Below are 15,128 nucleotides of genomic sequence, written 5' to 3' on the forward strand. Positions count from 1 at the left end.
CGGGTGACACTTCCCCCAAACAGGGGGGCTCCTATGGCCGCCGCCACTGTTCTCCTGACCGCCGCCATGCTGTGGGCGGGCACGCCCTTATCCGGAAGCGGAAGTTGGACACGCCCCCGCTTCCGGCCGCTGTCGGGCCTAGCCGGGAGCGTCCCTCGGAGGCGGTGGCAGCGATGGTGGGAGGGGAACCGGGGGTGTGGGGGGGGGCTTCAGGGGGTCTGCGGTGTCTGGGGGACCCCCCAGCCCCTGACACCCCCCGCCGTTACCCCCTCAGGACAGCGAATTCTCGGACGCGGAGGCGGCCCCGGGCGGGGAGGAGAACGCGCCGGTTTATTGCGTGTGCCGCAAGCCGGACATCAACTGCTTCATGATGTGAGGGGGGTCTGGGGGGTCCTCAAGTGCTTCATGGTGAGATGGGCGGTGTGGGGGGGTCCGTAACTACTTCAGGATACGAGGAGAACGGGGACGAATGGGGTGTTTCAGGATGTCAGGGGAGGGTCTAGGGAGTCCCCAAGTGATTCAGAATGTGAGGGGGGATCTGGGAGTCCCCAACTTCTTCATCATCTGAGGGGGGTCTGGGGGTTCTCCAAGTGCTTTAGGATGTGAGGGGGGTCCCCGAGTGCCTCAGGATGTGAGGGAGGGTCTGGGGGGGTCACAGCAGATCTGAGGGGGCAGCAGGGGAGGACACAGGGCTGGGGGTCCCGGGTGCCTCTCAGGGTGGGAGTTGGGGGGTCCTGGGTTGTGTTGGCCCCTGGGGGTGTTGGAGGGGGTCCCTTGAAGCTGGGGGGCTTTGGGGGTGCCCAGCTGAGGGTCTCGGTGTCACCCCCGTCCCGCAGCGGCTGCGACAACTGCAACGAGTGGTTCCATGGGGACTGCATCAACATCACCGAGCGCATGGCCAAGGCCATCCGAGAGTGGTACTGCCGGCAGTGCCGCGGTGAGAGGGGGCTGGGGGGGCTCTGGGGGACTCGGAGAGGCTCTTGGGGGGGTTTTGAGGGGCTCTGGGAGGGCTTTGGGGAGCCATTCGGGAATGGCAGTGCCGCGGTGAGAGGGGCTGGGGGCTCTGGGAGGGTTTGGGGAAGCTCTTGGGGGGCTTTGAGGGACTCTGGGGGGGCCATCCAGGATTGGCAGTGCTGCAATAGGAGAGGCTGGGGGCTCCTGGGGGGCTCTGGGAGGGCTTTGGGGGTCCAGCCAGGAGTGGCAATGCAGCAGTGAGAGGGGCTGAGCGCTTGGGGGGCTCCAGGGGAATTTGAGGGGCTCTGGGGGGGCCATCTGGGAATGTTGGGCTGCTGTGAGAGGGGCTTGGGGGTTGATTTGGGGGGGTTCCAGGGACACCTGAGGGGTCTGGGTGGTTTTTGAGGGTGGGGTCTGGGTGGTTTTTGGGGTGCCTGACCCCATTTTTGGGGTGCCTGACCTCAGATCAAGCGCTCAGCCCGCATGTGCAGTGAGTGCGAGGTTGGGGTGTCCCTGGTGGGATTTGGGGTGTCCCTGGTGGGATTTGGGGTGTTCCTGGTGAGATTTGGGGTGCCTGACCCCATTTTTGGGATGTCTGACATCAGATCAAGCGCTCAGCCCGCATGTGCAGCAAATGTAAGGCAGAGGTGTCCCTGGTGGGTTTTGGGGTGTCCTTGGTGGGGTTTAGGATACCTGACCCCGTTTTTGGGGTGCCTGACCCCGATTTTGGGGTGACCCCGTTGGAGGACCCCCATGACCCCTCTGTGATCCCCCCTCAGAGAAGGACCCATCCCTGGAGATCCGGTACCGGCACAAGAAGTGGCGGGAGAAGGAGCACGAGGGGGCCAAGGGGCAGGAGCTGGAGCAGGGCCGGGCTGCCAAGGTGGGCTCTGGGGGGGCTCAGGGGGTGGGGACCCCACAAAAGGGGACACCCCAATTCTGGGGGGAAGCTGGGAGGTGCCTGAGTCCCTTGGGATGAGGATTTGGGGGGCACCAGAGGGCTGGGAGGTGTTTTGGGGGAGATTTGGGGGACGCCTGACCCTCTCTGAGTGCCTGGGATCCCTCCCTGTTTGGGTTTTGGGGTGCCCTGGGTGGATTTTTGGGGTGTTTGACCCTGTTTTTGGGGTGTCTGACCCCAGATCAAGCACTCAGCCTGCATTTGGGGAATGCAAGGTGGGGGTGTCCCTGGTGGGATTTGGGGTGTTCCAGGTGGGATTTGGGGTTCCTGACCCTGTTCTTGGGGTGTCTGACCCCATTTTTGATGTACTTGACACCATTTTCGGGGTGCCTGACCCCGTTTTTGGGGTGTCTGACCCCAGATCAAGCGCTCAGCCTGCATGTGCAGTGAGTGTGTGGCAGGCCTCACACTGGTGTCCCTGGTGGGATTTGGTGTGCCTGAACCCCATTTTCGGGGTGCCTGACCCCATTTTCAGGGTGCCTGACCCCGTTTTTGGGGTGCCTGAACCCCATTTTTGGGGTGCCTGACCCCGTTTTTGGGGTGTTTCACCGCAGATCAAGCGCTCGGCCCGCATGTGTGGTGAGTGCGAGGCGTGCCGGCGCCCCGAGGACTGCGGGCAGTGCGACTTCTGCCGGGACATGAAGAAATTCGGGGGCCCCAACAAGATCCGCCAGAAGTGCAGGCTGCGGCAGTGCCAGCTGCGGGCGCGGGTGAGCGGGCACCTGGCGTGTCCCCAACGTGTCCCCAGTGTGTCCCCAGTGTGGCTCTTTGTGGCTGTGTCCCTGTCGTGTGGTCTCTGTCACCACCTCGTGTCCCTTTGTCACCCTGTCCCGTGTCCCTTGTTAGCGTTTTGTCTGGTCCCTGTGTCCCTCTGTCACCCTGTCCCATGTCCCTTGGTCACCATGTCTCGTGTTGTGACACATCCTTTGTCACCGTCTGGCCGTGTCCTCGTGTCTCTTTGTCACCTTGTGCCACGTCCCTAATGTGTCACGGTCCTGGCACGTCCCCATGTCCCCCGTTCCTCCTCCACACATGTTCTGTGTCCCCAACAAGCTGCTGCGTGTGTCCCTGTGTCACCCTGACATGTCCCCAATGTCTCTTATGTCCCCAAGTGTCCCATGTCCCCGTGTCACCCTGTCTCACTGTGTCCTCATATCCCGTGTCTGTGTGTCACTCTGTCACCGTGTCCCTGGTGTGTCCCCAACATGTCCAAGTGTCCCATGCCCCTGTATGTCCCATGTCCTGTGTTGATGTCACCCTGTCCTTTGTCCCTGATGCGTTTCCAAGATGTCTTGTGTCCCTAACTGTCCCATGTCCCTGTTTGTCCCTGTGTCCTTGTGTCACCCTGTCTTGTGTCCCTGTGTCCCCATGTCACCCTGTCTCACTGTGTCCTCATATCCCATGTCTGTGTGTCACTCTGTCAGCGTGTCCCTGATGTGTCCCCAACATGTCTTGTGTCCCCAAGTGTCCCTGTGTCCCTGTGTCCCTGTGTCACCCTGTCCTGTGTCCCTGTGTCCCCATGTCCCTGTGTCACCCTGTCCTGTGTCCCTGTGTCCCTGTGTCACCCTGTCCTGTGTCCCTGTGTCCCTGTGTCACCCTGTCCTGTGTCCCTGTGTCCCCATGTCCCTGTGTCACCCTGTCCTGTGTCCCTGTGTCCCTGTGTCACCCTGTCCTGTGTCCCTGACATGTCTCCAAGATGTCTTGTGTCCCTAACTGTCCCGTGTCCCTGTGTCACACTGTCTTGTGTCACACTGTGTCCCTGTGTCACCGTGTCACCCTGTCCTGTGTCACCCTGTCCCATGTCCCCATGTCACCGCCCTGTCCCTGACATGTCCCCTCTGTGTCCCCACAGGAGTCCTACAAGTACTTCCCCACCTCGGTGAGTTTCTGGGGGCTCTGGGGCGAGGGGAGGGGAAAGGGGGACCCCAGACCCCCCCTGTCCCGTGTGGGGGAGGGGCCAGGCCTGGCTGGGGGGGGGGGGAAGGGGCACCCCGAAATCCTCACTGTCCTTGGGGTGAGGGGGGGGCTCACAGGTACAGGGGGTGGAAGTGCCCAGGAAGGTGCTGACCCCCCCCCCCCCAGTTAGTGTAGGGGGGTCCTGGGGGTGCCATGAGGGGGTCCTGGGGGGTCCCAGGGGTGCCATGGAGGTCCTGGGCGGTCCCTGGTGGGTGCTGACCCCCCCTCAACTGATGGGGGTGCCATGGGGGGGGGTCCCGGGTGTCCCTGGCCATGCTGACCCCTCCTCAGTTGGCACAGGAGCACAAGGGGGGGTCCCAGGGGTGCAGTGAGGGGTCCCAGGGGTGCCATGGGGGGCGTCCCGGGGGTCCCTGGCCATGCTGACCCCCCTGCAGCTGCCACAGGAGCAAAAGGGGGAGCCCTTGGGGGGGTCCCAAGGGTGCCATGGAGGGTCCTGGGGGTCCCTGGCAGTGCTGACCCCCCCCTCAGTTGGTCCAGGAGCACAAGGGGGAGTCCCTGGGGTGCAATGGGGGCATCCGGGGGGGGGGGTCCCAGGGGTGCCATGGGGGGGTCCCGGGGGTCCCTGGCAGTGCTGACCCCCCCCCCCAGCTGGCCCGGGGGCGTGAGGGGGACCTGGAGCTGCTGAAGGCGCAGCTGGGGGGGCCGGGGCCCCCCGAGAGCCTCTCGGATGAGGAGCTGCCCCTCGACCCCCGGCTCTACCAGGAGCTCTGCGCCGGCGCCTTCGACGAGCACGGCCTGGTGAGCCCCCAAAAACTGCCCCATGGGACCCCAAAATTGCCCCCCTGGGACCCCAAAAACTGCCTCCCCCGGGACCCCAAAACTGCCCCCTCCTGGGACCCCAAAACTGCCCCCACGGGACCCAAAACTGCCCCCCCGGGACCCCAAAACTGCCCCCATGGGACCCAAAACTGCCCCCCAGGACCCCAAAAACTGCCCCCCAGGGCCCCAAAAGCTGCCCCCTCCGGGACCCCAAAATTGCTCCAGGGTCCCAAAACTGCCCCTCTGAGACCCCAAAACTGCTCCAGGGTCCCAAAACTGCCCCTCTGAGACCCCAGAATTGCCCTGGCACCTCAGAACTGCCCCCCCTGGGACCCCAAAACTGCCCTCCCAGGACCCCAGAGCTGCTTCCCCTGAGACCCCAAAACTGCTCCAGAGTCCCAAAACTGCCCCCACGGGACCCCACAATTGCTCCAGGACCCCAAAGCTGATCCCTCAGGACCCCAAAACTGCCCCTCAGGGACCCCAGAATTACCCTGGCACCTCAGAACTGCCCCGGGACCCCAAAAACTGCTCTCCCAGGACCCCAAATACTGCCCTGGGGATCCTCACTGTTCCCCCCGAGCATCCCAAATTCTACCAGGCACCCCAAATACCACAGGAGCAGATTTGAAGGAGGTTTTTGCCCATCAGGGCCTGGTTTAGTGTGTTTAGGCCTGGTTTAGGCTGTTCAGAGGTGGTTTTGTGTGTCAAGGTGAGCTTCAGGTGTGTCAGGATGTGTCCTCGGTCCCTGTCAGGGCGTGTCCCCAGATGTCCCCAAGCATGTCCTGGCACATCAGGACGTGTCCCCGTGGCACTCTGAGGCGTGTCAGGCGTGTCCCTGCATGTCCCCAAGCATGTCCTGGCACATCAGGACGTGTCCCCGTGGCACTCTGAGGCGTGTCAGGCGTGTCCCCAGATGTCCCCAGCGTGTCCTGGCACATCAGGACGTGTCCCCGTGGCACTCTGAGGCGTGTCAGGCGTGTCCCTGCATGTCCCCAGCGTGTCCTGGCACATCAGGACGTGTCCCCGTGGCACTCTGAGGCGTGACAGGCGTGTCCCCAGATGTCCCCAAGCATGTCCTGGCACATCAGGACGTGTCCCCATGGCACTCTGAGGCGTGTCAGGCGTGTCCCCAGATGTCCCCAGCGTGTCCTGGCACATCAGGACGTGTCCCCGTGGCACTCTGAGGCGTGTCAGGCGTGTCCCCAGATGTCCCCAGCGTGTCCTGGCACGTCCCCACATACCCAAGGCACCTCAGGCCACATTGTCCCCTCGTGTCCCTTCACGGGCCACGCTCTGAGGCGCATCAGGGGCGTCACCCCTGTGTCCCCCTGTGTCCCCACGTGTCCCCATGTGTCCCCTGGTCCTGCCAGCCCTGGCTCAGCGACGCCGAGGACGCGCCGTTCCTGGACCCTGTCCTGCGCAAACGCGCCGTGAAGGTCAAACACGTCAAACGCCGCGAGAAGAAGTCGGACAAGAAGGTGAGGGGGCACTGGGAGCTACTGGGAGCTACTGGGAGGTTCCGTGGATTGCTCTGGGTGGTTGCTGGGTTACGAGTGGTGGTTACTGGGTGGTTACTGGTGCTCACTGGTGTGGAAGGAGGAGCGGCGGAATGAGCCCTCGGAGCTGCTGGAAGGTACTGGGAAGGTTCTGGGTGGTTACTGGCGCTAACTGGTGTTAATTGGTGAGGAAGGAGGAGTGTGACAAGCGGCACTGGAAGGGCTCTGGTGGTTACTGGGCTATGGGTGATGGTTACTGGGTGGTGATTGAGAGGTCACTGGTGCTAACTGGAGGTTACTGGTGCAGAAGGAGGAGCGCTACAAGCGGCATCAGCAGTGGGCATGGCACTAGAAGGGCTCTAGTGGTTACTGGGCTATGGGTGATGGTTACTGGGTGGTGATGAGAATGTTACTGGGAGGTTACTGGTGCTAACTGGTGCAGAAGGAGGAGCGCTACAAGCGGCACCGGCAGCAGGCATGGCACTGGGAGTGCTGGGCCATGAGTGCTGGTTACTGGCTAGTGACTGGGTGGTGCCTAGGAGGTTACTGGGAGGTTACTGGTGCTAACTGGAGGTTACTGGTGCAGAAAGAGGAGCGCTAACAGTGGCATCAGCAGCGTGTGGCATGGCACTGAAGTGCTCTAGTGGTTATGGCATGGTGATGAGGTGACTGGGGTGATAAGAGGTTACTGGGTGGTTACTGGTGCTAACTGGAGTTCCTGGTGCAGAAGGAGGAGCGCTACAAGCGGCACCAGTACGAGTGGGCACTGACGCACTGGACTAGAGGCATCAGCAGCGGTGGTACTGGAGTGCTGGGCTATGAGTGCTGGTTACTGGCTGTGACTGGGTGGTTATTGGGAGTTACTGGGTGATTACTGGTGCTAACTGGAGGTTACTGGTGCAGAAGGGGAGCGCTACAAGCGGCACCATAGCGAGTGTGGCACTGACAGCACTGGGGTATGAGTGCTGGTTACTGGCTAGTGACTGGGTGGTTACTGGGAGGTTACTGGGAGGTTACTGGTGCTAACTGGAGGTTCCTGGTGCAGAAGGAGGAGCGCTACAAGCGGCACCGGCAGCGGGTGCGGCACTGACAGCGCTGGGGTGTGAGTGGTGGTTACTGGAAGGTTACTGGGTGATTACTGGGAGGTTACTGGGTGGTTACTGGTGCTAACTGGAGGTTACTGGTGCAGAAGGAGGAGCGCTACAAGCGGCATCAGCAGTGGGCATGGCACTAGAAGGGCTCTAGTGGTTACTGGGCTATGGGTGATGGTGACTGGGTGGTGATGAGGATGTTACTGGGAGGTTACTGGTGCTAACTGGAGGTTCCTGGTGCAGAAGGAGGAGCGCTACAAGCGGCACCGGCAGCAGGCGCGGCACTGGGAGTGCTGGGCTATGAGTGCTGGTTACTGGCTAGTGACTGGGTGATTACTGGGAGGTTACTGGGTGATTACTGGGAGGTTACTGGGAGGTTACTGGTGCTAACTGGAGGTTCCTGGTGCAGAAGGAGGAGCGCTACAAGCGGCACCGGCAGCGGGCGCGGCACCGCGAGCGCCGCGGGCACCCCGAGCGCGCCGACGCCCGCGACCCCGCGGGGCTGGGCCAGTGCCTGGGCCCCGGCTGCACCCGCCCCGCGCGCCCGCCCTCCAAGTACTGCAGCGAGGCCTGCGGCATCAAACTGGCTGCCAAGTGAGTACCCACCAGTACGGACCAGTATAAACCAGTATATCGACAGGTATAGACCAGTATAAACCACTGCGGGACAGGACAGACCGGTGTAAACTGGTACGGTGCGGTACAGACCGTCATAAACCAGTAATGATCTGTACAGACTGGTGCGAACCAGGATAGACCAGTATAAACCAGTTAATTATATGAACAGATCCTGCCACAGTGGATCCCAGGGATCGCAGGGCTGCCATTCCCAGTCGGATCTACAATCTCCTGCCTCAGTGGATCCCAGGGTTCCCAGAACCTTGGTTAACCCTTTCCTCACCCCGATCCCTGCCAGTTCTACGAGATCCTGCCTCAGTGGATCCAGCAGTGGATCCCGGGGATCCTGGAGCCCCTATTAACCCTTTCCTCCCCCCAGTCCCTGCCGGATCTATGAGATCCTGCCTCAGTGGATCCAGCAGTGGATCCCAGGGATCCTGCAGCCCCCATTAACCCTTTCCCCCCCCGATCCCAGCCAGACCTATGAGATCCTGCCACAGCAGATCCAGCAGTGGATCCCAGCCCCCATTAACCCTTTCCTCACCCCGATCTCAGCTGGATCTACGAGATCCTGCCGCAGCGGATCCAGCTATGGATCCCAGGGATCGAGCAGTCCCCATTAACCCTTTTCCCCCCAATCCCAGCAGGATCTACAAGATCCCGCCACAGCAGATCCAGCAGTGGATCCAGCAGTGGATCCCAGTCCCCATTAACCATTTCGCCCCCGAATCCCAGCCAGATCTACGAGATCCTGCTGCAGTGGATCCCAGGGATCCTGGAGCCGCCATTAACCCTTTCCTCACCCCAATCCCAGCCGGATCTATGAGATCCTGCCGCAGCAGATCCAGCAGTGGATCCCAGCCCCCATTAACCCTTTCCTCACCCCGATCCCAGCCGGATCTACGAGATCCTGCTGCAGTGGATCCCAGCCCCCATTAACCCTTTCCTCCCCCTGATCCCAGCCGGATCTACGAGATCCTGCCGCAGCGGATCCAGCAGTGGCAGCAGAGCCCGTGCGTGGCGGAGGAGCACGGCAAGCGGCTGCTGGAGCGCATCCGGCGCGAGCAGCACCAGGCGCGGCTGCGGCTGCAGGAGATGGAGCGGCGCTTCCACGAGCTCGAGGGGCTCATCGCCCGCGCCAAGGGGCACCCGCCCCGCGAGGACGAGGAGGTGGGCACCCCCCGGGGCTCACAGAGGGCTGGGGACCCCAAAAACGCTTTAATTCTACCCATTTTGGGTCCTTCTTGAGATCTTCCTTGGTATTTCATGGATGCCTGGGTGCCCCCAAAATCTTTAAATTCTCCCTGTTCTGGGTCCCTCTTAAGATCTCCCTTGGTCCTTCATGGACACCTCTGTGCCCCCAAACCCTTTAATTCTCCCCATTCTGGATCTGTCCTGAGGTCTCCCTTGGTCCTTCATGGATTCCTGGGTGCCCCCAAATCTTTTAATTCTCCCCATTCTGGATCTCTTCTGAGATCTCCCTTGGTCCTTCATGGACACCAGGGTGCCCCCAAATCTTTTAATTCTCCCTGTTCTGGGTCCTTCTTAAGATCTCCCTTGGTATTTCATGGATGCCTGGGTGCCCCAAATCTTTTAATTCTCCCTGTTCTGGGTCCTTCTTGAGATCCCCTTTGGTCATTCATGGATTCCTGGGTGCACCCAAAATCTTTTAATTCTCCCTGTTCTGGGTCCTTCTTGTGATCTCCTTTGGTCCTTCATGGACATCTCTGTGCCCCCAAACCCTTTAATTCTCCCCATTCTGGATCTCTTCTGAGATCTCCCTTGGTCCTTCATGGATTCCTGGATGCACCCAAAATCTTTTAATTCTCCCTCTGTTCTGGGTCCTTCTTGTGATCCCCTTTGGTCCTTCATGGACACCAGGGTGCCCCCAAATCTTTTAATTCTCCCTGTTCTGGGTCGCTCTTAAGATCTCTCTTGGTCCTTCATGGACACCTCTGTGCCCCCAAACCCTTTAATTCTCCCCATTCTGGATCTCTCCTGAGATCTCCCTTGGTCCTTCATGGATTCCTGAGTGCCCCAAATCTTTTAATTCTCCCCATTCTGGATCTCTCCTGAGATCTCCCTTGGTATTTCATGGATGCCTGGGTGCCCCAAATCTTTTAATTCTCCCTGTTCTGGGTCCTTCTTGAGATCCCCTTTGGTCATTCATGGATTCCTGGGAGCACCCAAAATCTTTTAATTCTCCCCATTCTGGATCTCTCCTGAGATCTCCCTTGGTCCTTCATGGATTCCTGGGTGCCCCCAAATCTTTTAATTCTCCCTGTTCTGGGTCCTTCTTGTGATCCCCTTTGGTCCTTCATGGACACCAGGGTGCCCCCAAACTCATCCCTGGAGCATCTGGTTCCCCCTGAGCCCCCTAACCTGGTGTCCCCCCAATCCCTGGGTGCCCCCCTTGGACCCCCTGACCCCGCTGTCCCCCCAGAGCACGGAGGGGGACAGCGAGGACACGGACCTGCAGATCTTCTGCGTGTCCTGTGGCCACCCCATCAACCCCAAGGTGGCCCTGAGGCACATGGAGCGCTGCTACGCCAAGGTGAGCGCGGGGTCTGGGGGCACCTCTGGGTTCCTGGGGGTTCCTGGGGTCTGTGGGGTCATCCGTGGGGTCTGTGGGGTTTTCCATGGCACTCTCTGGGCTGCTGTGGGATCATCCATGGGATGTGGGTGCCCCTACTCGTTCTTGGGATCTGTGGGATCATCCATGGGATCGTCTGTGGGATCATCCATGGGATCATCTGTGGGATCATCCATGGGATCGTCTGTGGGATCATCCATGGGATCATCTGTGGGATCATCCATGGGATCTGTGGGATCATCCATGGGATCGTCTGTGGGATCATCCATAGGGTGTGTGGGATCATCCATGGGATCTGGGTGCCCCTGTTTGTTCTTGGGATCTGTGGGATCATCCATAGGGTCTGTGGGATCATCCATGGGATCATCCATAGGGTCTGTGGGATCATCCATGGGGTCTGTGGGATCATCCGTGGGGTCTGTGGGATCATCCATGGGGTCTGTGGGATCATCCATAGGGTCTGTGGGATCATCCATGGGATCATCCATGGGGTCTGTGGGATCATCTCTGGGATCTGTGGCATCATCCATAGGGTGTGTGGGATCATCCATGTGATCATCTGTGGGATCATCCGTGGGATCTGGGTGCCCCTGTTTGTTCTTGGGATCTGTGGGATCATCCGTGGGGTCTGTGGGATCATCTCTGGGATCATCCATGGGGTCTGTGGGATCATCCATAGGATGTGTGGGATCATCTCTGGGATCTGTGGGATCATCCATGGAGTCTGTGGGATCATCCATGGGATCATCTGTGGGATCATCCATGGGGTGTGTGGGATCATCCATGGGATCGTCTGTGGGATCATTCATGGGGTCTATGAGATCATCCATGGGATCTGGGTGCCCCTGTTTGTTCTTGGGATCTGTGGGATCATCCGTGGGGTCTCTGGGATCATCCATGGGGTCTGTGGGATCATCTCTGGGATCTGTGGCATCATCCATGGGGTCTGTGGGATCATCTCTGGGATCTGTGGGATCATCTCTGGGATCTGTGGGGTTTTCCATGGCACTCTGAGTTCCTGTGGGATCGTCCACAGGATCTGTGGGATCATCCATGGGACTCTCTGGGATCCTCTGGGAGATCCTTTTATGGGAACTTTGGGAGCCCCCAGGGCTGGGGACCGTCCCCAGATCCTGCAGGGGCCATGGGGATCCCTTTCCTCAGCTTGGGGGGGCTGGGGGGACCCTGTGAAGGAACTTTAGGGGTCTCTGTAGGGTTTGGGGGGGCTGTAAGAACATGCTGGGAGCTCAATAGGGGCTGGGGGTTCTGTGGGGTCTCATGGGGAGGGGCTTTATAAGGGCTGGGGGGCCATGGGGACCCTGTGGGAGGGCTTTTGGGGGGGCTCTATAGGGGCTGGGGGTCCATAGGGCCCCCATGGGGGTTCGGGGGTCCCATCCCTGCCCCCCTTTTGACCCCCCCCCACCCCATTGCAGTACGAGAGCCAAACGTCCTTCGGGTCCATGTACCCCACCCGCATCGAGGGGTGAGTGGGGAGGGGGCTTTGGGTGGGGGGAAGGACACCCTGGGGGGGCTTTATGGGGTGGGAAGGGGCCCCAGACCCTAAATAATCCTGGGAAGGGAGGAGCAGCACCCAGGGGAGACCCCAGACCCCTAAATCCTCCTGGGAAGGGAGGAGCAGCACCCAGGGGAGACCCCAGACCCCTAAATCCTCCTGGGAAGGGAGGAGCAGCACCCTGGGGAGACCCCAGACCCCTAAATCCTCCTGGGAAGGGAGGGACAGCACCCAGGGGAGACCCCAGACCCCTAAATCCTCCTGGGAAGGGAGGAGCAGCACCCAGGGGAGACCCCAGACCCCTAAATCCTCCTGGGAAGGGAGGAGCAGCACCCAGGGGAGACCCCAGACCCCTAAATCCTCCTGGGAAGGGAGGAGCAGCACCCAGGGGAGACCCCAGACCCCTAAATCCTGTGTGAGAGGGAACACCCAGGGGCAAGTTTGGGGAGGGGGGGATTGTGGCTGTCTTGGGGAGCCCCTCAACCCCCTGTCCCCCCACCCCAGGACACCTCTCGTGTCCCCCCAGGGCCACCCGGCTGTTCTGTGACGTTTACAACCCCCAGAGCAAAACCTACTGCAAGAGGCTGCAGGTGCTGTGCCCCGAGCACTCCCGGGACCCCAAGGTGGGCACAGAATGAGATTTTGGGGGGTTTGGGGCAGTGCCCAGGACAGTCCTGGGACCCCAAGGTGGGCACAGAATGAGATTTTGGGGGGTTGGGGCAGTGCCCAGGACAGTCCTGGGACCCCAAAGTGGGCACTGAGGGGCTTTGGGGGGCAGGAACAGTGCCCAGGACAGTCCTGGGACCCCAAGGTGGGCACAGAGGGGCTTTGGGGGAGGGAACAGTGCCCAGGACAGTCCTGGGACCCCAAGGTGGGCACAGAATGAGATTTTGGGGGGTAGGGGCAGTGCCCAGGACAGTCCTGGGACCCCAAGGTGGGCACAGAATGAGAATTTGGGGTGGAATTTAGGGGAATCTGTTTCCCAAGCACTCCTGAGACCCCAGGGTGGGCACAGGGGGACTTTGTGGAGCAGGGGGGCAATGCCCAGGACCCCAAAGTGGGCACAGAATGAGATTTTGGGGTGGAATTTAGGGGATTGTGGCCAGAGCACTCCCAGGACACCCAAGGTGGACATGAGGGGACAGGACAAGGGCAGTGCCCAGGACACTGCCAGGACCCCAGGGTGGCAGAGGGTGGCTCGGGGTGTCCCCAGCCTGGCACTGACCCCCGTGCCCGCCCAGGTGCCCGCGGACGAGGTGTGCGGGTGCCCTCTGGTGCGCGACGTCTTCGAGCTGACCGGGGACTTCTGCCGCGTCCCCAAGCGCAAGTGCCACCGTCACTACTGCTGGGAGAAGCTGCGCCGCGCCGAGGTGGACCTGGAGCGCGTCCGCGTGGTGGGTGCCACCGCTCAGTGTCCCCAAAGTGTCCCCAAAGTGTCCCCACACAGCTCCATGTCCCCATGGTGTCCCTGTCCCCACACTGTCCCTATTCCTACACTGTCTGTCCCTGTCCCCACCCTGTCTCTGTCCCCACATTGTCCCTGTCCTCATGTTGTATCTGTCCTTGTCCCCACACTGTCTGCACACTGTCCCTGTCCCCACACTGTCTCTGTCCCCACCCTGTCCCTGTCCCCACACTGTCCCTGTCCCCTGCAGTGGTACAAACTGGACAAGCTGCTTGAGCATGACTGTGTCACTGTCCCTGTCCCCACCCTGTCCATGTCCCTGTGCATGTCCCTGTCCCCACACTGTCCCTGTCCCTCCAGTGGTACAAGCTAGATGATTGTGTGTCACTGTCCCTGTCCCCACACTGTCCCCACGCTGTCCCACAGTGGTACAGCTGGACAAGCTGTGTGTCCTGTCCCTGTCCCCACAGTGTCCCAACACTAGCTCATGTCCCATGGGGTCCCTATCCCCACACTGTCCCTATTCCTACACTGTCTGTCCCTGTCCCCACCTATCTCTGTCCCCACATTGTCCTGTTCTCATGTTGTATCTGTCCTTGTCCCACACTGTCGCACCTGTCCCTGTCCCCTGTAGGGGTACAAACTGGACAAGCTGCTTGAGCATGACTGTGTCACTGTCCCTGTCCCCACACTGTCCCTGTCCCTCCAGTGGTACAAGCTGCATGAGCTGTGTGTCACTGTCCCTGTCCCCACACTGTCACTGTCCCTGTCCCCACACTGTCCCTGTCCCTCCAGTGGTACAAGCTGGACAAGCTGTGTGTCACTGTCCCTGTCCCCACAGTGTCCCCACACTGTCCCCACACTGTCACTGTCCCTGTCCCCACACTGTCCCCACAGTGGTACAAGCTGGACGAGCTGTGTGTCGCTGTCCCTGTCGCTGTCCCTGTCACTGTCCCTGTCCCCACAGTGGTACAAGCTGCACGAGCTGTGTGTCACTGTCCCCACACTGTCCCCACGCTGTCCCCACACTGTCCCTGTCCCTGTCCCCACACTGTCCCCACGCTGTCCCCACACTGTCACTGTCCCTGTCCCCACAGTGGTACAAGCTGGACGAGCTGTGTGTCACTGTCCCTGTCCCCACAGTGGTACAAGCTGGACGAGCTGTGTGTCACTGTCCCCATGCTGTCCCCACACTGTCCCTGTCCCTGTCCCTGTCCCCACAGTGGTACAAGCTGCATGAGCTGTGTGTCACTGTCCCTGTCACTGTCCCCACACTGTCCCTGTCCCCACAGTGGTACAAGCTGGACGAGCTGTGTGTCCCTGTCCCTGTCCCCACAGTGTCCCCACACTGTCCCCACACTGTCACTGTCCCTGTCCCCACAGTGTCCCCACACTGTCACTGTCCCCATGCTGTCCCCACAGTGGTACAAGCTGGACGAGCTGTTCGAGCAGGAGCGCAATGTGCGGGCGGCCATGACGAACCGGGCGGGGCTGCTGGCGCTGATGCTGCACCAAACCATCCAGCACGACCCTCTGACCACGGACCTGCGCTCGGACCGCTGACCACGGGCCTGGCTCAGACCACTGACCGCCCCTGGAGCCCCAAAACCCCCCCAGACCCCTCCCCACATCCCCCCACCCCTGTGGTTCCTGGGTGCTCCCCCATCCCCAAATAAACTGGGTGTGCAAAAGGAGTCTGGGGGTGTCCCTTTTGTGGGGTCGTTCATGGGATATAGAGGGGCTTCTGTGGGATCTTTGGGA

General features: G+C 60.8%; 1 protein-coding gene across 1 annotated transcript; it reads left to right on the forward strand.

Annotated features, from left to right (window-relative positions):
• The first annotated feature begins 105 nt into the window (after positions 1–105).
• On the forward strand, positions 106–15,061 carry CXXC1 (CXXC finger protein 1). The gene is made up of 15 exons (XM_064737048.1): positions 106–176; positions 275–372; positions 837–937; positions 1,734–1,837; positions 2,467–2,622; positions 3,765–3,791; positions 4,478–4,627; positions 6,022–6,129; positions 7,648–7,832; positions 8,819–9,026; positions 10,300–10,410; positions 11,883–11,932; positions 12,489–12,585; positions 13,204–13,356; positions 14,790–15,061. Exons 1-15 carry the CDS (start codon positions 174–176, stop codon positions 14,928–14,930), a joined length of 1,692 nt encoding a protein of 563 aa, XP_064593118.1. The 5' UTR covers positions 106–173; the 3' UTR covers positions 14,931–15,061.
• The last annotated feature ends 67 nt before the right edge of the window (positions 15,062–15,128 follow it).

The sequence above is a fragment of the Zonotrichia leucophrys genome, unplaced genomic scaffold (genome assembly GCF_028769735.1).
Source record: "Zonotrichia leucophrys gambelii isolate GWCS_2022_RI unplaced genomic scaffold, RI_Zleu_2.0 Scaffold_34_1600103, whole genome shotgun sequence".
Classification (NCBI taxonomy): Eukaryota; Metazoa; Chordata; class Aves; order Passeriformes; family Passerellidae; genus Zonotrichia; species Zonotrichia leucophrys.

Coding starts and splice junctions, on each gene's coding strand:
- CXXC1 (XM_064737048.1), top strand. Junction 938..1,733: donor GTACTGCCGGCAGTGCCGCG/GTGAGAGGGGGC, acceptor ATCCCCCCTCAG/AGAAGGACCCATCCCTGGAG. Junction 2,623..3,764: donor AGTGCCAGCTGCGGGCGCGG/GTGAGCGGGCAC, acceptor GTGTCCCCACAG/GAGTCCTACAAGTACTTCCC.